Genomic DNA, 25,372 nt, shown 5'->3' with positions numbered 1-25,372 from the left:
TAGGAAGAGAGGGTGTTTTGGCTTCTGTGTTAGGAAGAGAGGGTGCTTTGGGTTCTGTGTTAGGAAGAGAGGGTGAATTGGCTTCTGTGTTAGAAAGAGAGGGTGCTTTGGCTTCTGTGTTAGGAAGAGAGGGTGCTTTGGGTTCTGTGTTTAGGAAGAGAGGGTGAATTGGGTTCTGTGTTAGGAAGAGAGGGTGCTTTGGGTTCTGTGTTAGGAAGAGAGAGTGTTTTGGGTTCTGTGTTAGGAAGAGAGGAAGCTTTGGGTTCTGTGTTCAGTAAGAGAGGGTGCTTTGGGTTCTGTGTTAGGAAGAGAGGGTGCTTTGGGTGCTGTGTTAGGAAGAGAGGGTGCTTTGGGTTCTGTATTTAGGAATAGAGGGTGCTTTGGGTTCTGTGTTAGGAAGAGAGGATGCTTTGGGTTCTGTGTTAGGAAGAGAGGGTGCTTTGCGTTCTGTGTTTAGGAATAGAGGGTGCTTTGGGTTCTGTGTTAGGAAGAGAGCGTGGTTTGGGTTCTGTGTTTAGGAAGAGAGGGTGCTTTGGCTTCTGTGTTAGGAAGAGAGGGTGCTTTGGGTTCTGTGTTAGGAAGAAAGGGTGCTTTGGGTTCTGTGTTAGGAAGAGATGGTGCTTTGGGTTCTGTGTTAGGAAGAGAGGGTGCTTTGGGTTCTGTGTTTAGGAAAAGAGGGTGCTTTGGGCTCTGCGTTTAGGAAGAGAGGGTGCTTTTGGCTCTGTTAGGAAGAGAGGGTGTTTTGGGTTCTGTGTTAGGAAGAGGGTGCTTTGGGTTCTGTGTTAGGAAGAGAGGGTGCTTTGGGTTCTGTGTTAAGAAAAGAGGGTGCTTTGGGTTCTGTGTTTAGGAATAGAGGGTGCTCTGGGTTCTGTGTTAGGAAGAGAGGGTGCTTTGGGTTCTGTGTTTAGGAAGAGAGGGTGCTTTGGGTTCTGTGTTCAGTAAGAGAGGGTGCTTTGGGTTCTGTGTTAGGAAAAGAGGGTGCTTTAGGTTCTGTGTTAGGAAGAGAGGGTGCTTTGGGTTCTGTGTTAGGAAGAGAGGGTGCTTTGGGTTCCGTGTTTAGGAAGAGAGGGTGCTTTTGCTTCTGTGTTTAGGAAGAGAGGGTGCTTTGGGTTCTGTGTTAGGAAGAGAGGGTGCTTTTGGGTTCTGTGTTAGGAAGAGAGGAAGCTTTGGGTTCTGTGTTTAGGAAGAGAGGGTGCTTTGGGTTCTGTGTTTAGGAAGAGAGGGTGCTTTGGGTTCTGTGTTTAGGAAGAGAGGGTGCTTTGGGTTCTGTGTTTAGGAAGAGAGGGTGCTTTGGGTTCTGTGTTAGGAAGAGAGGAAGCTTTGGGTTCTGTGTTTAGGAAGAGAGGGTGCTTTGGGTTCTGTGTTTAGGAAGAGTGTGTGCTTTGGGTTCTGTGTTTAGGAAGAGAGGGTGCTTTGGGTTCTGTGTTTAGAAAGAGAGGGTGCTTTGGGTTCTGTGTTAGGAAGAGATGGTGCTTTGGGTTCTGTGTTAGGAAGAGAGGGTGCTTTGGGTTCTGTGTTAGGAAGAGATGGTGCTTTGGGTTCTGTGTTAGGAAGAGAGGGTGAATTTGCTTCTGTGTTAGGAAGAGAGGGTGCTTTGTGTTCTGTGTCAGGAAGAGAGGGTGCTTTGGGTTCTGTGTTAGGAAAAGAGGGTGCTTTGGGTTCTGTGTTAGGAAGAGAGAGTGCTTTGGGTTCTGTGTTTAGGAAGAGAGGGTGCTTTGGGTTCTGTGTTTAGGAAGAGAGGGTGCTTTGGCTTCTGTGTTAGGAAGAGAGTGTGCTTTGGCTTCTGTGTTAGGATGAGAGCGTGGTTTGGGTTCTGTGTTAGGAAGAGAGGGTGCTTTGCGTTCTGTGTTAGGAAGAGAGGGTGCTTTGCGTTCTGTGTTAGGAAGAGAGGGTGCTTTGGCTTCTGTGTTAGGAAGAGAGGGTGCTTTGGGTTCTGTATTTAGGAATAGAGGGTGCTTTGGGTTCTGTGTTAGGAAGAGAGGATGCTTTGGGTTCTGTGTTAGGAAGAGAGTGTGATTTGGCTTCTGTGTTAGGAAGAGAGGGTGCTTTGGGTTCTGTGTTAGGAAGAGATGGTGCTTTGGGTTCTGTGTTAGGAAGAGAGGGTGCTTTGCGTTCTGTGTTTAGGAATAGAGGGTGCTTTGGGTTCTGTGTTAGGAAGAGAGCGTGGTTTGGGTTCTGTGTTTAGGAAGAGAGGGTGCTTTGGGTTCTGTGTTAGGAAGAGAGGGTGCTTTGCGTTCTGTGTTAGGAAGATAGGGTGCTTTGGCTTCTGTGTTAGGAAGAGAGGGTGCTTTGGGTTCTGTGTTTAGGAAGAGAGGGTGCTTTGGCTTCTGTGTTAGGAAGAGAGGGTGCTTTGGCTTCTGTGTTAAGAAGAGGGTGCTTTGGGTTCTGTGTTTAGGAAGAGAGGGTGCTTTTGCTTCTGTGTTTAGGAAGAGAGGGTGCTTTGGATTCTGTGTTAGGAAGAGAGGGTGCTTTGGGTTGTGTGTTTAGTAAGCGAGGGTGCTTTGGTTTCTGTGTTAGGAAGAGAGGATGCTTTGGGTTCTGTGTTAGGAAGAGAGGGTGCTTTTGGGTTCTGTGTTTAGACAGATAGGGTGCTTTGAGTTCTGTGTTTAGGAAGAGAGGGTGCTTTGATGTTCTGAGTTTAGACAGAGAGGGTGCTTTGGGTTCTGTGTTTAGGAAGAGAGGGTGCTTTGGGTTCTGTGTTAGGAAGAGAGGGTGCTTTTGGGTTCTGTGTTAGGAAGAGAGGAAGCTTTGGGTTCTGTGTTTAGGAAGAGAGGGTGCTTTGGGTTCTGTGTTTAGGAAGAGAGGGTGCTTTGGGTTCTGTGTTTAGGAAGAGAGGGTGCTTTGGGTTCTGTGTTTAGGAAGAGAGGGTGCTTTGGGTTCTGTGTTAGGAAGAGAGGAAGCTTTGGGTTCTGTGTTTAGGAAGAGAGGGTGCTTTGGGTTCTGTGTTTAGGAAGAGAGTGTGCTTTGGGTTCTGTGTTTAGGAAGAGATGGTGCTTTGGCTTCTGTGTTTAGGAAGAGAGGGTGCTTTGGGTTCTGTGTTTAGAAAGAGAGGGTGCTTTGGGTTCTGTGTTAGTAAGAGATGGTGCTTTGGGTTCTGTGTTAGGAAGAGAGGGGGCTTTGGGTTCTGTGTTAGGAAGAGAGGGTGCTTTGGGTTCTCTGTTAGGAAGAGAGGGTGCTTTGGGTTCTGTGTTAGGAAGAGAGGGTGCTTTGGGTTCTGTGTTAGGAAGAGATGGTGCTTTGGGTTCTGTGTTAGGAAGAGAGGGTGCTTTGGGTTCTGTGTTTAGGAAAAGAGGGTGCTTTGGGCTCTGTGTTTAGGAAGAGAGGGTGCTTTTGGCTCTGTTAGGAAGAGAGGGTGTTTTCGGTTCTGTGTTAGGAAGAGGGTGCTTTGGGTTCTGTGTTAGGAAGAGAGGGTGCTTTGGGTTCTGTGTTAAGAAAAGAGGGTGCTTTGGGTTCTGTGTTTAGGAATAGAGGGTGCTCTGGGTTCTGTGTTAGGAAGAGAGGGTGCTTTGGGTTCTGTGTTTAGGAAGAGAGGGTGCTTTGGCTTCTGTGTTCAGTAAGAGAGGGTGCTTTGGGTTCTGTGTTAGGAAGAGAGGGTGCTTTAGGTTCTGAGTTAGGAAGAGAGGGTGCTTTGGGTTCTGTGTTAGGAAGAGAGGGTGCTTTGGGTTCTGTGTTTGGAAGAGAGGGTGCTTTGGGTTCTGTGTTTAGGAAGAGAGGGTGCTTTGGGTTCTGTGTTTAGGAAGAGAGGGTGCTTTGCGTTCTGTATTTAGACAGATAGGGTGCTTTGAGTTCTGTGTTTAGGAAGAGAGGGTGCTTTGATGTTCTGAGTTTAGACAGAGAGGGTGCTTTGGGTTCTGTGTTTAGGAAGAGAGGGTGCTTTGGGTTCTGTGTTTAGGAAGAGAGGGTGCTTTGGGTTCTGTGTTTAGGAAGAGAGGTTGCTTTGGGTTCTGTGTTAGGAAGAGAGGGTGCTTTTGGGTTCTGTGTTTAGACAGATAGGGTGCTTTGAGTTCTGTGTTTAGCAAGAGAGAGTGCTTTGATGTTCTGAGTTTAGACAGAGAGGGTGCTTTGGGTTCTGTGTTTAGGAAGAGAGGGTGCTATGGGTTCTGTGTTTAGGAAGAGAGGGTGCTTTGGGTTCTGTGTTTAGGAAGAGAGTGTGCTTTGGGTTCTGTGTTTAGGAAGAGAGGGTGCTTTGGGTTCTGTGTTTGGGAAGAGGGGGTGCTTTGGGTTCTGTGTTTAGGAAGAGAGGGTGCTTTGCATTCTGTATTTAGACAGATAGGGTGCTTTGAGTTCTGTGTTTAGGAAGAGAGGGTGCTTTGATGTTCTGAGTTTAGACAGAGAGGGTGCTTTGGGTTCTGTGTTTAGGAAGAGAGGGTGCTTTGGGTTCTGTGTTAGGAAGAGAGGGTGCTTTTGGGTTCTGTGTTAGGAAGAGAGGAAGCTTTGGGTTCTGTGTTTAGGAAGAGAGGGTGCTTTGGGTTCTGTGTTTAGGAAGAGAGGGTGCTTTGGGTTCTGTGTTTAGGAAGAGAGGGTGCTTTGGGTTCTGTGTTTAGGAAGAGAGGGTGCTTTGGGTTCTGTGTTAGGAAGAGAGGAAGCTTTGGGTTCTGTGTTTAGGAAGAGAGGGTGCTTTGGGTTCTGTGTTTAGGAAGAGAGTGTGCTTTGGGTTCTGTGTTTAGGAAGAGAGGGTGCTTTGGCTTCTGTGTTTAGGAAGAGAGGGTGCTTTGGGTTCTGTGTTTAGAAAGAGAGGGTGCTTTGGGTTCTGTGTTAGTAAGAGATGGTGCTTTGGGTTCTGTGTTAGGAAGAGAGGGGGCTTTGGGTTCTGTGTTAGGAAGAGAGGGTACTTTGGGTTCTCTGTTAGGAAGAGAGGGTGCTTTGGGTTCTGTGTTAGGAAGAGAGGGTGCTTTGGGTTCTGTGTTAGGAAGAGATGGTGCTTTGGGTTCTGTGTTAGGAAGAGAGGGTGCTTTGGGTTCTGTGTTTAGGAAAAGAGGGTGCTTTGGGCTCTGTGTTTAGGAAGAGAGGGTGCTTTTGGCTCTGTTAGGAAGAGAGGGTGTTTTCGGTTCTGTGTTAGGAAGAGGGTGCTTTGGGTTCTGTGTTAGGAAGAGAGGGTGCTTTGGGTTCTGTGTTAAGAAAAGAGGGTGCTTTGGGTTCTGTGTTTAGGAATAGAGGGTGCTCTGGGTTCTGTGTTAGGAAGAGAGGGTGCTTTGGGTTCTGTGTTTAGGAAGAGAGGGTGCTTTGGGTTCTGTGTTCAGTAAGAGAGGGTGCTTTGGGTTCTGTGTTAGGAAGAGAGGGTGCTTTAGGTTCTGTGTTAGGAAGAGAGGGTGCTTTGGGTTCTGTGTTAGGAAGAGAGGGTGCTTTGGGTTCTGTGTTAGGAAGAGAGGGTGCTTTGGGTTCTGTGTTTAGGAAGAGAGGGTGCTTTGGGTTCTGTGTTTAGGAAGAGAGGGTGCTTTGCGTTCTGTATTTAGACAGATAGGGTGCTTTGAGTTCTGTGTTTAGGAAGAGATGGTGCTTTGATGTTCTGAGTTTAGACAGAGAGGGTGCTTTGGGTTCTGTGTTTAGGAAGAGAGGGTGCTTTGGGTTCTGTGTTTAGGAAGAGAGGGTGCTTTGGGTTCTGTGTTTAGGAAGAGAGGTTGCTTTGGGTTCTGTGTTAGGAAGAGAGGGTGCTTTTGGGTTCTGTGTTTAGACAGATAGGGTGCTTTGAGTTCTGTGTTTAGCAAGAGAGGGTGCTTTGATGTTCTGAGTTTAGACAGAGAGGGTGCTTTGGGTTCTGTGTTTAGGAAGAGAGGGTGCTATGGGTTCTGTGTTTAGGAAGAGAGGGTGCTTTGGGTTCTGTGTTAGGAAGAGAGTGTGCTTTGGGTTCTGTGTTTAGGAAGAGAGGGTGCTTTGGGTTCTGTGTTAGGAAGAGAGGAAGTTTTGGGTTCTGTGTTTAGGAAAAGAGGGTGCTTTGGGCTCTGTGTTTAGGAAGAGAGGGTGCTTTTGGCTCTGTTAGGAAGAGAGGGTGTTTTCGGTTCTGTGTTAGGAAGAGGGTGCTTTGGGTTCTGTGTTAGGAAGAGAGGGTGCTTTGGGTTCTGTGTTAAGAAAAGAGGGTGCTTTGGGTTCTGTGTTTAGGAATAGAGGGTGCTCTGGGTTCTGTGTTAGGAAGAGAGGGTGCTTTGGGTTCTGTGTTTAGGAAGAGAGGGTGCTTTGGGTTCTGTGTTCAGTAAGAGAGGGTGCTTTGGGTTCTGTGTTAGGAAGAGAGGGTGCTTTAGGTTCTGTGTTAGGAAGAGAGGGTGCTTTGGGTTCTGTGTTAGGAAGAGAGGGTGCTTTGGGTTCTGTGTTAGGAAGAGAGGGTGCTTTGGGTTCTGTGTTTAGGAAGAGAGGGTGCTTTGGGTTCTGTGTTTAGGAAGAGAGGGTGCTTTGCGTTCTGTATTTAGACAGATAGGGTGCTTTGAGTTCTGTGTTTAGGAAGAGAGGGTGCTTTGATGTTCTGAGTTTAGACAGAGAGGGTGCTTTGGGTTCTGTGTTTAGGAAGAGAGGGTGCTTTGGGTTCTGTGTTTAGGAAGAGAGGGTGCTTTGGGTTCTGTGTTTAGGAAGAGAGGTTGCTTTGGGTTCTGTGTTAGGAAGAGAGGGTGCTTTGGGTTCTGTGTTAGGAAGAGAGGAAGTTTTGGGTTCTGTGTTTAGGAAGAGAGGGTGCTTTGGGTTCTGTGTTTAGGAAGAGAGGGTGCTTTGGGTTCTGTGTTTAGGAAGAGAGGGTGCTTTGGGTTCTGTGTTAGGAAGAGAGGGTGCTTTGGGTTCTGTGTTTAGGAAGAGAGGGTGCTTTGGGTTCTGTGTTTAGGAAGAGAGGGTGCTTTGGGTTCTGTGTTTAGGAAGAGAGGGTGCTTTGGGTTCTGTGTTAGGAAGAGAGGGGGCTTTGGGTTCTGTGTTAGGAAGAGAGGGTGCTTTGGGTTCTGTGTTAGGAAGAGAGGGGGCTTTGGGTTCTCTGTTAGGAAGAGAGGGTGCTTTGGGTTCTGTGTTAGGAAGAGAGGGTGCTTTGGGTTCTGTGTTAGGAAGAGATGGTGCTTTGGGTTCTGTGTTAGGAAGAGAGGGTGCTTTGGGTTCTGTGTTTAGGAAAAGAGGGTGCTTTGGGCTCTGTGTTTAGGAAGAGAGGGTGCTTTTGGCTCTGTCAGGGAGAGAGGGTGTTTTGGGTTCTGTGTTTAGGAAGAGAGGGTGCTTTGGCTTCTGTGTTAGGAAGAGAGGGTGCTTTGGCTTCTGTGTTAAGAAGAGGGTGCTTTGGGTTCTGTGTTTAGGAAGAGAGGGTGCTTTTGCTTCTGTGTTTAGGAAGAGAGGGTGCTTTGGATTCTGTGTTAGGAAGAGAGGGTGCTTTGGGTTGTGTGTTTAGTAAGCGAGGGTGCTTTGGTTTCTGTGTTAGGAAGAGAGGATGCTTTGGGTTCTGTGTTAGGAAGAGAGGGTGCTTTTGGGTTCTGTGTTTAGACAGATAGGGTGCTTTGAGTTCTGTGTTTAGGAAGAGAGGGTGCTTTGATGTTCTGAGTTTAGACAGAGAGGGTGCTTTGGGTTCTGTGTTTAGGAAGAGAGGGTGCTTTGGGTTCTGTGTTAGGAAGAGAGGGTGCTTTTGGGTTCTGTGTTAGGAAGAGAGGAAGCTTTGGGTTCTGTGTTTAGGAAGAGAGGGTGCTTTGGGTTCTGTGTTTAGGAAGAGAGGGTGCTTTGGGTTCTGTGTTTAGGAAGAGAGGGTGCTTTGGGTTCTGTGTTTAGGAAGAGAGGGTGCTTTGGGTTCTGTGTTAGGAAGAGAGGAAGCTTTGGGTTCTGTGTTTAGGAAGAGAGGGTGCTTTGGGTTCTGTGTTTAGGAAGAGAGTGTGCTTTGGGTTCTGTGTTTAGGAAGAGATGGTGCTTTGGCTTCTGTGTTTAGGAAGAGAGGGTGCTTTGGGTTCTGTGTTTAGAAAGAGAGGGTGCTTTGGGTTCTGTGTTAGTAAGAGATGGTGCTTTGGGTTCTGTGTTAGGAAGAGAGGGGGCTTTGGGTTCTGTGTTAGGAAGAGAGGGTGCTTTGGGTTCTCTGTTAGGAAGAGAGGGTGCTTTGGGTTCTGTGTTAGGAAGAGAGGGTGCTTTGGGTTCTGTGTTAGGAAGAGATGGTGCTTTGGGTTCTGTGTTAGGAAGAGAGGGTGCTTTGGGTTCTGTGTTTAGGAAAAGAGGGTGCTTTGGGCTCTGTGTTTAGGAAGAGAGGGTGCTTTTGGCTCTGTTAGGAAGAGAGGGTGTTTTCGGTTCTGTGTTAGGAAGAGGGTGCTTTGGGTTCTGTGTTAGGAAGAGAGGGTGCTTTGGGTTCTGTGTTAAGAAAAGAGGGTGCTTTGGGTTCTGTGTTTAGGAATAGAGGGTGCTCTGGGTTCTGTGTTAGGAAGAGAGGGTGCTTTGGGTTCTGTGTTTAGGAATAGAGGGTGCTCTGGGTTCTGTGTTAGGAAGAGAGGGTGCTTTGGGTTCTGTGTTTAGGAAGAGAGGGTGCTTTGGGTTCTGTGTTCAGTAAGAGAGGGTGCTTTGGGTTCTGTGTTAGGAAGAGAGGGTGCTTTAGGTTCTGTGTTAGGAAGAGAGGGTGCTTTGGGTTCTGTGTTAGGAAGAGAGGGTGCTTTGGGTTCTGTGTTTGGAAGAGAGGGTGCTTTGGGTTCTGTGTTTAGGAAGAGAGGGTGCTTTGGGTTCTGTGTTTAGGAAGAGAGGGTGCTTTGCGTTCTGTATTTAGACAGATAGGGTGCTTTGAGTTCTGTGTTTATGAAGAGAGGGTGCTTTGATGTTCTGAGTTTAGACAGAGAGGGTGCTTTGGGTTCTGTGTTTAGGAAGAGAGGGTGCTTTGGGTTCTGTGTTTAGGAAGAGAGGGTGCTTTGGGTTCTGTGTTTAGGAAGAGAGGTTGCTTTGGGTTCTGTGTTAGGAAGAGAGGGTGCTTTTGGGTTCTGTGTTTAGACAGATAGGGTGCTTTGAGTTCTGTGTTTAGCAAGAGAGGGTGCTTTGATGTTCTGAGTTTAGACAGAGAGGGTGCTTTGGGTTCTGTGTTTAGGAAGAGAGGGTGCTATGGGTTCTGTGTTTAGGAAGAGAGGGTGCTTTGGGTTCTGTGTTTAGGAAGAGAGTGTGCTTTGGGTTCTGTGTTTAGGAAGAGAGGGTGCTTTGGGTTCTGTGTTTGGGAAGAGGGGGTGCTTTGGGTTCTGTGTTTAGGAAGAGAGGGTGCTTTGCATTCTGTATTTAGACAGATAGGGTGCTTTGAGTTCTGTGTTTAGGAAGAGAGGGTGCTTTGATGTTCTGAGTTTAGACAGAGAGGGTGCTTTGGGTTCTGTGTTTAGGAAGAGAGGGTGCTTTGGGTTCTGTGTTAGGAAGAGAGGGTGCTTTTGGGTTCTGTGTTAGGAAGAGAGGAAGCTTTGGGTTCTGTGTTTAGGAAGAGAGGGTGCTTTGGGTTCTGTGTTTAGGAAGAGAGGGTGCTTTGGGTTCTGTGTTTAGGAAGAGAGGGTGCTTTGGGTTCTGTGTTTAGGAAGAGAGGGTGCTTTGGGTTCTGTGTTAGGAAGAGAGGAAGCTTTGGGTTCTGTGTTTAGGAAGAGAGGGTGCTTTGGGTTCTGTGTTTAGGAAGAGAGTGTGCTTTGGGTTCTGTGTTTAGGAAGAGAGGGTGCTTTGGCTTCTGTGTTTAGGAAGAGAGGGTGCTTTGGGTTCTGTGTTTAGAAAGAGAGGGTGCTTTGGGTTCTGTGTTAGTAAGAGATGGTGCTTTGGGTTCTGTGTTAGGAAGAGAGGGGGCTTTGGGTTCTGTGTTAGGAAGAGAGGGTGCTTTGGGTTCTCTGTTAGGAAGAGAGGGTGCTTTGGGTTCTGTGTTAGGAAGAGAGGGTGCTTTGGGTTCTGTGTTAGGAAGAGATGGTGCTTTGGGTTCTGTGTTAGGAAGAGAGGGTGCTTTGGGTTCTGTGTTTAGGAAAAGAGGGTGCTTTGGGCTCTGTGTTTAGGAAGAGAGGGTGCTTTTGGCTCTGTTAGGAAGAGAGGGTGTTTTCGGTTCTGTGTTAGGAAGAGGGTGCTTTGGGTTCTGTGTTAGGAAGAGAGGGTGCTTTGGGTTCTGTGTTAAGAAAAGAGGGTGCTTTGGGTTCTGTGTTTAGGAATAGAGGGTGCTCTGGGTTCTGTGTTAGGAAGAGAGGGTGCTTTGGGTTCTGTGTTTAGGAAGAGAGGGTGCTTTGGGTTCTGTGTTCAGTAAGAGAGGGTGCTTTGGGTTCTGTGTTAGGAAGAGAGGGTGCTTTAGGTTCTGTGTTAGGAAGAGAGGGTGCTTTGGGTTCTGTGTTAGGAAGAGAGGGTGCTTTGGGTTCTGTGTTAGGAAGAGAGGGTGCTTTGGGTTCTGTGTTTAGGAAGAGAGGGTGCTTTGGGTTCTGTGTTTAGGAAGAGAGGGTGCTTTGCGTTCTGTATTTAGACAGATAGGGTGCTTTGAGTTCTGTGTTTAGGAAGAGAGGGTGCTTTGATGTTCTGAGTTTAGACAGAGAGGGTGCTTTGGGTTCTGTGTTTAGGAAGAGAGGGTGCTTTGGGTTCTGTGTTTAGGAAGAGAGGGTGCTTTGGGTTCTGTGTTTAGGAAGAGAGGTTGCTTTGGGTTCTGTGTTAGGAAGAGAGGGTGCTTTTGGGTTCTGTGTTTAGACAGATAGGGTGCTTTGAGTTCTGTGTTTAGCAAGAGAGGGTGCTTTGATGTTCTGAGTTTAGACAGAGAGGGTGCTTTGGGTTCTGTGTTTAGGAAGAGAGGGTGCTATGGGTTCTGTGTTTAGGAAGAGAGGGTGCTTTGGGTTCTGTGTTAGGAAGAGAGTGTGCTTTGGGTTCTGTGTTTAGGAAGAGAGGGTGCTTTGGGTTCTGTGTTAGGAAGAGAGGAAGTTTTGGGTTCTGTGTTTAGGAAAAGAGGGTGCTTTGGGCTCTGTGTTTAGGAAGAGAGGGTGCTTTTGGCTCTGTTAGGAAGAGAGGGTGTTTTCGGTTCTGTGTTAGGAAGAGGGTGCTTTGGGTTCTGTGTTAGGAAGAGAGGGTGCTTTGGGTTCTGTGTTAAGAAAAGAGGGTGCTTTGGGTTCTGTGTTTAGGAATAGAGGGTGCTCTGGGTTCTGTGTTAGGAAGAGAGGGTGCTTTGGGTTCTGTGTTTAGGAAGAGAGGGTGCTTTGGGTTCTGTGTTCAGTAAGAGAGGGTGCTTTGCGTTCTGTGTTAGGAAGAGAGGGTGCTTTAGGTTCTGTGTTAGGAAGAGAGGGTGCTTTGGGTTCTGTGTTAGGAAGAGAGGGTGCTTTGGGTTCTGTGTTAGGAAGAGAGGGTGCTTTGGGTTCTGTGTTTAGGAAGAGAGGGTGCTTTGGGTTCTGTGTTTAGGAAGAGAGGGTGCTTTGCGTTCTGTATTTAGACAGATAGGGTGCTTTGAGTTCTGTGTTTAGGAAGAGAGGGTGCTTTGATGTTCTGAGTTTAGACAGAGAGGGTGCTTTGGGTTCTGTGTTTAGGAAGAGAGGGTGCTTTGGGTTCTGTGTTTAGGAAGAGAGGGTGCTTTGGGTTCTGTGTTTAGGAAGAGAGGTTGCTTTGGGTTCTGTGTTAGGAAGAGAGGGTGCTTTGGGTTCTGTGTTAGGAAGAGAGGAAGTTTTGGGTTCTGTGTTTAGGAAGAGAGGGTGCTTTGGGTTCTGTGTTTAGGAAGAGAGGGTGCTTTGGGTTCTGTGTTTAGGAAGAGAGGGTGCTTTGGGTTCTGTGTTAGGAAGAGAGGGTGCTTTGGGTTCTGTGTTTAGGAAGAGAGGGTGCTTTGGGTTCTGTGTTTAGGAAGAGAGGGTGCTTTGGGTTCTGTGTTTAGGAAGAGAGGGTGCTTTGGGTTCTGTGTTAGGAAGAGAGGGGGCTTTGGGTTCTGTGTTAGGAAGAGAGGGTGCTTTGGGTTCTGTGTTAGGAAGAGAGGGGGCTTTGGGTTCTCTGTTAGGAAGAGAGGGTGCTTTGGGTTCTGTGTTAGGAAGAGAGGGTGCTTTGGGTTCTGTGTTAGGAAGAGATGGTGCTTTGGGTTCTGTGTTAGGAAGAGAGGGTGCTTTGGGTTCTGTGTTTAGGAAAAGAGGGTGCTTTGGGCTCTGTGTTTAGGAAGAGAGGGTGCTTTTGGCTCTGTCAGGGAGAGAGGGTGTTTTGGGTTCTGTGTTAGGAAGAGGGTGCTTTGGGTTCTGTGTTAGGAAGAGAGGGTGCTTTGGGTTCTGTGTTAAGAAAAGAGGGTGCTTTGGGTTCTGTGTTTAGGAATAGAGGGTGCTCTGGGTTCTGTGTTAGGAAGAGAGGGTGCTTTGGGTTCTGTGTTTAGGAAGAGAGGGTGCTTTGGGTTCTGTGTTCAGTAAGAGAGGGTGCTTTGGGTTCTGTGTTAGGAAGAGAGGGTGCTTTAGGTTCTGTGTTAGGAAGAGAGGGTGCTTTGGGTTCTGTGTTAGGAAGAGAGGGTGCTTTGGGTTCTGTGTTAGGAAGAGAGGGTGCTTTGGGTTCTGTGTTTAGGAAGAAAGGGTGCTTTGGGTTCTGTGTTTAGGAAGAGAGGGTGCTTTGCGTTCTGTATTTAGACAGATAGGGTGCTTTGAGTTCTGTGTTTAGGAAGAGAGGGTGCTTTGATGTTCTGAGTTTAGACAGAGAGGGTGCTTTGGGTTCTGTGTTTAGGAAGAGAGGGTGCTTTGGGTTCTGTGTTTAGGAAGAGAGGGTGCTTTGGGTTCTGTGTTTAGGAAGAGAGGTTGCTTTGGGTTCTGTGTTAGGAAGAGAGGGTGCTTTTGGGTTCTGTGTTTAGACAGATAGGGTGCTTTGAGTTCTGTGTTTAGGAAGAGAGGGTGCTTTGATGTTCTGAGTTTAGACAGAGAGGGTGCTTTGGGTTCTGTGTTTAGGAAGAGAGGGTGCTATGGGTTCTGTGTTTAGGAAGAGAGTGTGCTTTGGGTTCTGTGTTTAGGAAGAGAGGGTGCTTTGGGTTCTGTGTTAGGAAGAGAGGAAGTTTTGGGTTCTGTGTTTAGGAAGAGAGGGTGCTTTGGGTTCTGTGTTTAGGAAGAGAGGGTGCTTTGGGTTCTGTGTTTAGGAAGAGAGGGTGCTTTGGGTTCTGTGTTAGGAAGAGAGGGTGCTTTGGGTTCTGTGTTTAGGAAGAGAGGGTGCTTTGGGTTCTGTGTTTAGGAAGAGAGGGTGCTTTGGGTTCTGTGTTTAGGAAGAGAGGGTGCTTTGGGTTCTGTGTTAGGAAGAGAGGGTGCTTTGGGTTCTGTGTTTAGACAGATAGGGTGCTTTGAGTTCTGTGTTTAGGAAGAGAGGGTGCTTTGATGTTCTGAGTTTAGACAGAGAGGGTGCTATGGGTTCTGTGTTTAGGAAGAGAGGGTGCTTTGGGTTCTGTGTATAGGAAGAGAGGGTGTTTTATGTGCAAAATAATGGTGATAACACATGTTGCATGTTGGCCAGGACATTGCTGCGTGTTTGTTTACCATTGAAAGCGCCGATGATCTCCACCTATCAGGGGAGGACACCTGTTGTCATTTTATTTTGTATTCCATGATAAATGCTGTTATTTGGTCTCTTATTCTTTGCAGATTTTTGCTACGGCAATGAAGACATGGCCTTCTCCATCAGCGAGTGCATAAAGCTCTGCGTGACAGTTGTAGCATACGCGCCAGAGTCGTTCCGCAGGTAACCGTCCCGTTTCGCTTGAAATTTATATTTGGAAATGAAATCCTAAAAATGGGCAGACATAGTAAGAGAGAGAGTTAGTACAGGAAACAATATAAAATCTGGGCTGGAATATTAGTCTTAGTCTAGTGTTACATGCAAAATACTTTGTTGTTGTCTAGCCATAGAATATGAGGGTCTATGTATGTTACTAAGCCTTGGAGAGAGATAAAGTAGAGAGAGAGAGATAAAGTATCATCCAACCAGTTCCTAACTGTCTTTTTTCAAACACAGGCTGTAACATGACAGCAGCTGATTGGCTGGTGGACACTTTATCTGTCTCGAAGGCTTAGTAGTTAATACATAGACTCCGTGTTTTACATCTACAGTATTAATCTTGTCCTTGTGATCATTACTCAGCCTCCAGATGCTGATGGTGCTGGAGGCGATGGTTCCTTGCTACCTGCAGAAACTGAAACGACAGACCACCCAGCTAGAGACTGTGTCGGCTGCGCGGGAAGAGATTGCTGCCACCGCGGCGCTGGCCACCTCCCTCCAGGCCCTTCTCTACAGTGTGGAGGCCCTGACCCGGTTAGTTTGACACAAAGAGAAAATCCACCAAGATTAATTTTTGTTTTGATTTCTATAACATGTCCTACATGGTGTTGGTCACATGAAGGTCTATAGGCAGTTGCCAGCTTTACAACATATAATGTATAGGTCAGGCCAATTTGTCAATATCCCTGCTTATCTTAAATCCTTAAACATATTTGTCACTGGATATACTGGGAGACCAAGTGGCTGATTCTAAGTGGCGCGTAAGATTCGCATGTGCCCGTATCTAGCGTATTTGAGTAAACTGCATGCTGTATCAAACTGCATGCTGTATCTTGGCGTGAGTTGGGCCTTTTCAGGGTGTCAACTGGGCAGCAACTGGGAAAGAGTACCGTCTCGTAGGCTCATAGTGGGTATGTAATCAGAGTTACTCTATAGTCAGATTTGTGTCTATGCCGAGAGCACGCCTTGCACTGGGCATGGGGTAGTGGTAAGAATGACGACTGCTCTCAATTCAGAAAAAGTGTGTCCTTGCAACGTGTACTCGTAAGGACATATGTATAGTCTCAGTGTTCCTTTTGCAATCCATTGACATAGACAGTGCGGCCGCATGCTGTCCTGCAAGCAAATCTGTACCAGGCCCTATGTGGCAGGTTAGTCAGCACCTTTACCCACTGAGCAATTTCTTGCCTAAATCTCCTTGTTGGACCTCCTTGCACCACCTACTCTGACAAGGACTCTCATGAACTGACCAATGATAGATTACAGGACATCCCTTCCTATGTTGTGATGAAACTTCCCTTTCCCCCTTGCCACCTGCACAGTCCCGATGGGAATGCTTAAATTTGACCTTTGTTCTTAGCCGTAATAATTAGGTCACCTTTTTAAAATACCTTTTATGAAGATAGGTGCTTGATCCCTATTCAATATTAGAACTTGTCAGTGACTATTTAAACTGGTGCAAAGTGTCAACTGATTTTATTTTCAGGCCCATGACTGCTCCCCAGATGAGCCGTGGTGACCAAGGCCACAAAGGGGCCACAGCAGCAAACCACACTATGTCGGCTGGAGTCAACTTGAGGTATTGGCTTTCTTGACTGTTTGAGGCACCTAAGCTTCAGTTCCTTGCAGTATGCTCAATGTAACAGCTAAGCTAATCACTTGGCTTTCTCCAGAGATAACCTCCACCTGCTGGAAGAAGGTCAGGGACTGCCCAGGGAAGAGCTGGATGAAAGGATCGCACGGGAAGAATTCAGAAGGCCACGAGAGTCTCTGCTCAACATCTGCACAGAGTTTTACAAGCATTGCGGCCCTAGGTTGAAGATTCTTCAAAACGTGGCCGGAGAACCGCGGGTCACCTCGCTGGAACTCCTGGACGTCAAGTCGCACATGAGGTGAGGGTCCCTTGGAATGATAAAATATGCTACTGATACGATCCCATGAGTCTGGTAGATTGGTAGTGGACCAGGAGAAGTTTAATAAAGTTTCTCATCTGGTGTTTGTTTTAGGCTGGCAGAGATTGCCCACTCGCTCTTGAAGTTGGCTCCATACGACACACAGACTATGGAGAGCAAGGGCCTGAAGCGATACATCATGGAGATGTTGCCCATCACGGACTGGTCAGCCGAGGCAGTGCGGCCTGCCCTGATTCTCATCTTAAAGAGACTGGATCGTATGTTCAATAAAATACACAAAATGCCAACTTTAAGGTGAGCAGTGGCCCCAGAAACGTGCTTTGAGTTTCTGATGTTGCAAACCTTGAAGTAAGGGCATCGAAAAACCATTTCCTCTGCTGCTGCCCACAAACACAGATGCCGTGGTTTCACTGGGCAACAGCAGAGGAAATGAGCCGTAAACCACAAGGTAGGTAAATCTAGATACACTAGATGAACCTGGCTATTTCATTATTGCCCCTATAAGGCTACAATTGCTGTATGTCCTCCGAGGTGGAATAATTGCATAATGTAGCAGTCATTTGAGCACCTCAAATAAAAAACTCATCTATTGCACATTTCTATAGTCCTGTCTGGGGAGATGCGTTATGGGGGTCATTCCGAGTTGATTGATAGCTGATGTTGTTCGCTGCGTAGCGATCAGTGAAAAAAACGGGTAATTTGCGCATCCGTATGCACCGCAATGCGAACGCGCGTCGTACGGGTACGAAGTCCTTTATGGTTTGCACTGGTTCTAGCAACAATTCCAATCGCACAGCCGAACGGAAGTAGATTGACAGGAAGAGGGCGTTTATGGGTGTCAACTGACCGTTTTCTGGGAGTGGTTGGAAAAACGCAGGCGTGGCCAGGCGTTTGCTGGGCGGGTATCTGATGTCATTACCGTGTCACTCGTCACAGCAATCATCGCACAGGATAAGTAACTACAGGGCTGGTCTTGTTTTGCACAAAATGTGTTTGCAGGCGCTCTGCTGCACAGGCGTTCACACTCCTGCAAAGCAAAAATACACTCCCCCGTGGGCGGAGACTATGCGTTTGCACGGCTGCTAAAAACTGCTAGCGAGCGATCAACTCAGAATGACCCCCTACGTACCGTTTCTCAGATGTTTGCGCCATAAATAAAATGTGTACTGAGTGACTGCATATGTTCCGCATGCTAATATAGAGAGAGAGCGAAAGAGAGAGCAAACCCTTAATTAAAGCAGTATAATTGGTAACAGTAAACAAATGGCTATAGTGTCACGATTATATACTTATGTTGTATATACACTATATAATATACTCTCACACCATGAAGGTGCTTCATAAACCTTTCTGTAATAACTGTCTGTCAGATCATTAGCCTGCATTATCGGGGCAGATTAATATGCTTTGTGGCTGTTTGATTAAATATTAAGTCATTGCCAAATGTGTGATAAGACACGCTGCCAAAGACAGTGCGCAAATAGTAACAGTAACTAGGATTGATGTGACAGATGACAGGCATCGCTGAGGAGAAGACTTCATATGACCCATAATCTCTAGTCTTCTTTTATTATTGTGGGCTTAGGCCCTCATTCCGAGTTGTTCGCTCGCAAGCTGCTTTTAGCAGCATTGCACACGCTAAGCCGCCGCCTACTGGGAGTGAATCTTAGCATAGCAGAATTGCGAACAAAGATTCTCAAAATTGCGAATAGAAATTTCTTTGCAGTTTCTGAGTAGCTCGGGACTTACTCGGCCACTGCGATCAGTTCAGTCAGTTTGGTTCCTGGTTTGACGTCACAAACACACCCAGCGTTCGCCCAGACACTCCTCCGTTTCTCCAGCCACTCCCGCGTTTTTCCCAGAAACGGTAGCGTTTTGTCACACACTCCCATAAAACGGCCAGTTTCCGCCCAGAAACACCCACTTCCTGTCAATCACATTACGATCAGCAGAACGAAGAAAAAACCTCGTAATGCCGTGAGTAAAATTCCTAACTGCATAGCAAATTTACTTGGCGCAGTCGCAGTGCGAACATTGCACATGCGCAATTAGCGGAAAATCGCTGCGATGCGAAGAAAATTACCGAGCGAACAACTCGGAATGACCACCTTAATTCAGATCTGATCGCAGCAGCAAATTTGTTAGCTAATGGGCAAAACCATGGGGGTAATTCAGACCTGATCGCTAGGCTGCGTTTTCGTACAGCCTACGATCAGGTCTAAACTGCGTATGCACCGCAATGCGCAGGCACATCGCACAGGTACAAAGCGGTTCGCCGCTCAGTGATGGATTCTTCGCACAGGCGATCGCAAGTAGATTGACAGGAAGAGGGCGTTTATGGGTGTCAACTGACCGTTTTCTGGGAGTGGTTGGAAAAACGCAGGCGTGGCCAGGCGTTTGCTGGGCGGGTATCTGATGTCATTACCGTGTCACTCGTCACAGCAATCATCGCACAGGATAAGTAACTACAGGGCTGGTCTTGTTTTGCACAAAATGTGTTTGCAGGCGCTCTGCTGCATAGGCGTTCACACTCCTGCAAAGCAAAAATACACTCCCCCGTGGGCGGAGACTATGCGTTTGCACGGCTGCTAAAAACTGCTAGCGAGCGATCAACTCAGAATGACCCCCTACGTACCGTTTCTCAGATGTTTGCTCCATAAATAAAATGTGTACTGAGTGACTGCATATGTTCCGCATGCTAATATAGAGAGAGAGCGAAAGAGAGAGCAAACCCTTAATTAAAGCAGTATAATTGGTAACAGTAAACAAATGGCTATAGTGTCACGATTATATACTTATGTTGTATATACACTATATAATATACTCTCACACCATGAAGGTGCTTCATAAACCTTTCTGTAATAACTGTCTGTCAGATCATTAGCCTGCATTATCGGGGCAGATTAATATGCTTTGTGGCTGTTTGATTAAATATTAAGTCATTGCCAAATGTGTGATAAGACACGCTGCCAAAGACAGTGCGCAAATAGTAACAGTAACTAGGATTGATGTGACAGATGACAGGCATCGCTGAGGAGAAGACTTCATATGACCCATAATCTCTAGTCTTCTTTTATTATTGTGGGCTTAGGCCCTCATTCCGAGTTGTTCGCTCGCAAGCTGCTTTTAGCAGCATTGCACACGCTAAGCCGCCGCCTACTGGGAGTGAATCTTAGCATAGCAGAATTGCGAACAAAGATTCTCAAAATTGCGAATAGAAATTTCTTTGCAGTTTCTGAGTAGCTCGGGACTTACTCGGCCACTGCGATCAGTTCAGTCAGTTTGGTTCCTGGTTTGACGTCACAAACACACCCAGCGTTCGCCCAGACACTCCTCCGTTTCTCCAGCCACTCCCGCGTTTTTCCCAGAAACGGTAGCGTTTTGTCACACACTCCCATAAAACGGCCAGTTTCCGCCCAGAAACACCCACTTCCTGTCAATCACATTACGATCAGCAGAACGAAGAAAAAACCTCGTAATGCCGTGAGTAAAATTCCTAACTGCATAGCAAATTTACTTGGCGCAGTCGCAGTGCGAACATTGCACATGCGCAATTAGCGGAAAATCGCTGCGATGCGAAGAAAATTACAGAGCGAACAACTCGGAATGACCACCTTAATTCAGATCTGATCGCAGCAGCAAATTTGTTAGCTAATGGGCAAAACCATGGGGGTAATTCAGACCTGATCGCTAGGCTGCGTTTTCGTACAGCCTACGATCAGGTCTAAACTGCGTATGCACCGCAATGCGCAGGCACATCGCACAGGTACAAAGCGGTTCGCCGCTCAGTGATGGATTCTTCGCACAGGCGATCGCAAGGAGGTTGACAGGAAGAGGGCGTTTGTGGGTGGCAACTGACCGTCTTCAAGGAGTGGTCGGAAAAACGCAGGCGTGCCTAAGCGTTTGCAGGGAGGGTGTCTGACGTCAATTCCGGTCCTGGACAGGCTGATGTGTTCACAGCAGCTGAGTAAGTCCTGGGCTGCGCAGAGACTGCACAAGATCTGTTTGTACAGCTCTGCTACACATGCGTTTGCACACTTGCACAGCTAAAATACACTCCCCCGACTTCATCAAGGGGTGGACCGCTTGATGAAGTCGGACTGACGAAACGCGTTGGGTGATCTCTCTTATGACTCTCCATACTAAGATAAGCTAAAACCTTTTTTTTTTAAAAAAGCACTTGTTCCTCTTAAAATTGATTTTATATTTGTATTTTTATATCTTTAGATTTTTTTATGTTAAAATCCTTTTTTTAGTGATTTTTTACTGTACTCTACCAATAAATGTTATTTTAAATAGTTACAACCCAGCGTGTTTTTTATACCAGAGGATATGGTTTTCTAAAAAATATTTATAAAAAAACACAGTTGGTCGCTTGGACCCTTATTCCCCACATAGTATTTTTCATTTGCACAGCATTTTACCTATGCTGATTACTTAAGAGTTAGCTGACACCCTATAATTAAGGGAGTGTTTTTTGTTTACAGTTAGTATTTGTCCATTTGTATTGGTTTTTCACATACACATGTGGCGCTTTACCTCTATTGCTTTTATATATATATATATATATATATATATATATTTACAATATATTGTGTGACCTGGGCGACTCACTAGGGGATCCAGAGCATTTAAAAAAGCCATTGGTTGAATATATAGCACTCCTCTCATGTACAAATTAGCAAGACAGTTGTTCATTCTGATATGTGCAATATGTGACTTGGAAACAGCAGGTGTCCACTGGTTCAGTAATGTATACTATATAGAATTAGTTAGGTTATCTGTAGGTCCAAACAGGGGGAAATGTTTGTAATATATACATATGCTCTTTTTCTTCACCCTGATGAAGTCCACTTGATGGGTGAAACGCGCTGTATTTTGGGCAAGTTGTTGGCTCTTCTAGATTTTTGTCGTTTTCTAAACAAAATATTCTCAGCTTAGAAGGTTCCTTGGTCCCAGTAGTTCCCTGATGTCATTCCAGCAGGATTGTCCCTAGATAAGTTTAATTAATGTTGTATGATATACACATACAACTTAATGTAATAAATGTCATTGTACTTCTTTTAAAATGTATGACACTATTGTGGGTGTCTCTGTTTTTTACATTATAACAATGAGATATACCAGTACGACTTGGAGGTTTCTCTGCTTGTTTGGACCCAACAAAATAATTTAAGCACCTATTTTTCTTAGGGCATATACAATAATTGCGCTTTCACTATATGCCAATGGTTGCACCAAACACTGCACTACATGTATAATGCATATTATTCAGCCTCATTAATGTACCCAATGACATTCAGTTATTGCAGGTAGGCACAGGAAGCACCTTTATTTCATTTTCATTACCTTGAGAATTACTTAATGAACTCAGCTTTTGATTCTCAGTGAAATAAAATGTAATGGTCGTAGTTGGCTGTTTGTAAAATGATATTGTGCCGCCGGGAAGTTGACTGCACTGATGACCTGGATCTTTCTCTTACTTCCACTGTTTTCTTTCCATGTATGCTTTCTCTAACCCACCCCCCTGTTGTATTGCAGGCGACAGGTTGAGTGGGAGCCTGCCAGCAATTTGATAGAAGGGGTTTGTTTGACTCTGCAGAGGCAGCCAATCATATCCTTCCTGCCTCACCTTAGGTCTCTGATCAATGTTTGTGTAAATCTGGTGAGTAAGCTAGAACCAATTGGAGCCCTCTGTCCAGGCCGCTGTCTGACTCCTGTGTCTGTGCTTAAATCCTGCATGCTACATGGATCCACATGTGAGGGCGTAACCAGATATGTCTTGTCTCATATTCGGAGATGTTCGGTTGTCTCCTGTCCTCTGTCTATAGGTCTTTGTGTTGCCACTCAGTTGACCTTACGGTGTTTGCATTGCAGGTAATGGGTGTAGTAGGGCCCTCTAGCGTTGCAGATGGATTGCCTCTACTCCACCTCAGCCCATACCTCTCCCCTCCCTTGCCCTTTAGCACCGCAGTAGTCAGGCTCGTGGCACTTCAGATACAGGTGAGTATTCAATTCGTGTTTTTTTATTATCATCCTGAAATGTTACCGCATAAGCCTAACAAGAGATATACCTGTTCCTTCACAGTAGTGGTTCCCAAACTCGGTCCTCAAGGACCCACAACAGATCATGTGTTCCAGGCCACCTATCAGGTGCACAGGTGTATTCATTACTCACTGACACATTTTAGGTGGAGCTAATTATTTCACTTGCGGTTCTGTGAGGAGACCTGGAAAACGTGAACTGTTGGGGGTCCTTGAGGACCAAGTTTGGGAACCACTGGTTTACAGCCTTGACAATGCTTTTGGAAATAAATATTAGCGGAATGTTGACAAAAGGAGAGTATTAATTCTATGTTTGTGAATTTATTTTGTCATATAGGCATTAAAAGAGGACTTTCCGCTAAGCCATGTGATCTCCCCCTTCACCAATCTGGAGAGGCGAGAGGGGATGCTGCTCAACCTGCTCATCCCATTTGTGCTGACAGTGGGATCTGGAAGCAAAGGTCTGACTTGGGTGGCATATCATATATAACATACTTGATGCTCAGTCATTCAATGAAAGATAGGTCTGTCTTCCTGTTGTGCATTTCCATTGGGTTTACCTGAAGAGTTTGTCGAGCAAGTACCTGACTGAGACACTAAATTAATGCTCCAAATCCCTTAAACTCTACTCTCAAAGGGGGGAGATGTATCATGTCTTCAAGAGAGATAAAGTGGAGAAAGCAATCAGCTTCTGTCATTTATCTAGCACAGTCTTTGAAATAACAGTTGGCAGCTGATTGGTCGCTTTGGGCAACGGCTCCACTTTATCTTTCTCCAAGGCTTGCTACATCCCAACCAAACGGTTGTCCAAGTTCTCACTATGTCCATCTGAACAGTTTCTCCTGTCTTGCACCACTCAGACAGTCCCTGGCTGGAGCAGCCTGAAGTGTTCCTGCTGTTGCAGACTGTGATAAACATCCTGCTGCCCCCACGTATCATCAGCACCTCTCGCAGCAAGAACTTTATGCTGGAGAGTTCCCCTGCTCACTGTTCCACTCCCGGGGACACCGGGAAAGACCTGCGTAGAGAAGGACTTGCCGATTCCACCAGCCAGGCTGCTTATCTTGGTGAGCATCTACTGTTTAGGCAACAAAGAACCGCGCCAACAACGAGGAGTGAATGGGGTTAATGTACACAGTGACGTTATAATGTCATAATGGAGGGGGTTGAATGGATGAGGCCATCAATGGACAAATGCTCACTGGACATTTCAACGCACCTTAAACTACAACCAGATACTGTACAATATATTTAAAAGACATTCAAGGGGTGGTGGGTGCTCATTTATGAAGGTGATCCCTGGTTTGCTTGCAGCTGCAGACTTTCTTCTGCCCACAAAAAATTGGTTCTTTAAAGGTATCAGTAATCAGGAGTTGTCCTATAAATTCAATTGGACTGTTTCAGGGGCATTTGATGTGGGTGTTTGTGTTTAGATGAACATACCGACAGTGACATATATGGTAGACAATAACCTTGAGGGATGTGCAGTGGACATGGTCATGTAGTCTACATGCACAGGGAGTCGTGTCAGCTGTAGCAGAAGAGATGTGATTTGAGAGAGCTATTGAAAGGTTGGAGGTAATAGAAGGGTCTGGCCAGGATAGGAGCTCTGTGAGTAGGGGCAGCACGGGAGAAGTCATGGAAGCAGGAGTGAGAGGTGGTTATCAGAGGCCAAAGACAGATCGTAGGGGGTGGAAGCGCATTAACGAACAAGGTCATAGATACATGAAGGTGGGGAGTTTTTGGGGACTCTGAAGATGAGGGTGAGTGAAATAAAAGCTGGAGGCGATCAAGAGTGTGAGTAGGGATTTGCAGAGTGGTGCTGCAGATGGGAAGTATGGAGAGTGGGAGGTCAGCCTCACCACGGCATTTGGGACCGATGGAAGGGAGTTAAGATGGTTGCGGTGAATGCCAGATACCAGGAGGCTATAGTAGTCCAGGTGGGAGAGGATGAGAGAATGGAAAAGGGTTTTGGTGACATTTTGAGAGAGAAAGGTGTAAATTCTGGATATGTTCCAAAGGAGGAGTTGACAAGACAGTGGAAGGGATTAATGTGTAGGGTGATTTATAGCAATATATTCTGTACCTAGTAAAATGACTTATGGGTATTAGCCTATATTATTACATTTATACATACTCTTGCATTACTTTCCAGCTCTAAAGGTTATTCTGGTCTGCTTTGAAAGACAGCTGGGATGTGAATGGTATCAGCTGAGCCTTCAGGTGAAAGAGATGGCTCTGAGGAAGGTGGGGGGACTGGCCCTGTGGGACTTCCTGGATTTCATTGTAAGGACGCGGATCCCAATATTTGTCCTCCTGAGACCTTTCATCCAGTGCAAGGTTAGCTCTTTTCTGAATTAAGAAACATATTGTATGTTGATATGTGCACACCGTGCTATATTGTTATCCTCCAATGCAAAACGTACTAGTGCAAAGGAACATGGGTGAGATGTTGCAAACCTTCTAAAGAGTGGAGAAGTGGACAGGTGGACAATTCACCCAACTAATCAGCTTCTACCTGTCATTTTATAGAATGTACTTGGGGAATGCTACCTCAAAGCTGTTTGTTTGCTATGGGCAACCTCTCCACTTGCCCACTTCTCCAGTCTTTGCACTGCTTGATACATCACCCCCTCAGCCAGCTTAGCAGACCCAGCCATTGAGGCCAAGAGACGGGCACGGTCCATGTGTAGTCAGTGTAACTGGCAGATTCTATTCTCTTTGTAGTACGCACAGTGTTTTTTTCCTCCTGCCCACAGCTATTGGCGCAGCCTGCAGAGACTCAGGATGAGCTGAGCGCGCGGCAGCACATAGCGGACCAGCTGGAGCGACGCTTTATCCCGCGACCTCTGTGTAAGAGCTCCCTCATAAATGAGTTCAATAGTGAGTTGAAGATCCTTAAGGAGGCCGTACACAGTGGCTCAGGTAAGAGCTGTCTATGAAACACAATATGTTACCATCCAGGTTATATGGAGCAATGGGAGAATAAAACTGGGTTTCAGTATTTTAACTTTTTTGCTTAATTTATCTCTTTTATCTGTTCCAACCATAGAGAGAGTTATTGGTAATACGGCAGGCATGCGGTGTGCATGTTTATGTCATTTATATGTGTATATATTTATAGTTTAGGGTGCATGGATTCAAGATGTCTTAAACTTGGTACACACTAGACAATAAATCTGACGATTTGTCGTTCTGAGCCAAATCGGAACTACAAATCGTTCACATCGTCCAGTGCGTAGTTACTATCGCATGCTCCGTGTGTCGTTCACCGCATCTTCAGATCTGCCTGCAAAGATTGTCTAGTCAGTGTGTGCGCACTGCCGGACATACAGCCGTGGCCAAAAGTTCTGAGAATGACAGTATTGGTTTTCACAAAGTTTGCTGCTTCAGTGTTTTTAGACCTTTTTGTCAGATGTTACTATGGTATACAGAAGTAAAATTACAAGCATTTTATAAGTGTCAAAGGCTTTTACTGACCATTACATTAAGTTTATGCAAAGAGTCAATATTTGCAGTGTTAATCCTTCTTTCTCTGACGTCCTAGTGGATGCTGGGAACTCCGTAAGGACCATGGGGAATAGCGGCTCCGCAGGAGACTGGGCACATCTAAAGAAAGCTTTAGGATCACCTGGTGTGCACTGGCTCCTCCCCCTATGACCCTCCTCCAAGCCTCAGTTAGATTTCTGTGCCCGACGAGAAGGGTGCACACTAGGGGCTCTCCTGAGCTCTTTGTGAAAGTTTTAGTTTAGGTTAATTATTTTCAGTGAGACCTGCTGGCAACAGGCTCACTGCATCGAGGGACTAAGGGG

General features: G+C 46.3%; 1 protein-coding gene across 23 annotated transcripts in view; it reads left to right on the top strand.

Annotated features, from left to right (window-relative positions):
• The window catches only part of UNC80 (unc-80 homolog, NALCN channel complex subunit), a 366,195-nt gene that overhangs the window by 245,471 nt on the left and 95,352 nt on the right, over nucleotides 1-25,372 (top strand). For all 23 annotated transcript variants that reach the window (XM_063933120.1, XM_063933105.1, XM_063933107.1 and 20 more), the window contains 11 exons: nucleotides 13,470-13,566; nucleotides 13,966-14,136; nucleotides 15,089-15,181; nucleotides 15,276-15,494; nucleotides 15,609-15,809; nucleotides 21,057-21,180; nucleotides 21,393-21,518; nucleotides 21,898-22,021; nucleotides 22,421-22,627; nucleotides 23,716-23,900; nucleotides 24,320-24,485. In XM_063933120.1, the coding sequence (XP_063789190.1) occupies nucleotides 13,470-13,566; nucleotides 13,966-14,136; nucleotides 15,089-15,181; nucleotides 15,276-15,494; nucleotides 15,609-15,809; nucleotides 21,057-21,180; nucleotides 21,393-21,518; nucleotides 21,898-22,021; nucleotides 22,421-22,627; nucleotides 23,716-23,900; nucleotides 24,320-24,485 (1,713 nt within the window). The remainder of the gene's footprint in view (nucleotides 1-13,469; nucleotides 13,567-13,965; nucleotides 14,137-15,088; nucleotides 15,182-15,275; nucleotides 15,495-15,608; nucleotides 15,810-21,056; nucleotides 21,181-21,392; nucleotides 21,519-21,897; nucleotides 22,022-22,420; nucleotides 22,628-23,715; nucleotides 23,901-24,319; nucleotides 24,486-25,372) is intronic.

The sequence above is a fragment of the Pseudophryne corroboree genome, chromosome 7 (genome assembly GCF_028390025.1).
Source record: "Pseudophryne corroboree isolate aPseCor3 chromosome 7, aPseCor3.hap2, whole genome shotgun sequence".
NCBI lineage: Eukaryota > Metazoa > Chordata > Amphibia > Anura > Myobatrachidae > Pseudophryne > Pseudophryne corroboree.
The sequence above is the reverse complement of the archived record's forward strand: the minus strand, read 5'-3'. Positions and strand labels throughout refer to the sequence as shown.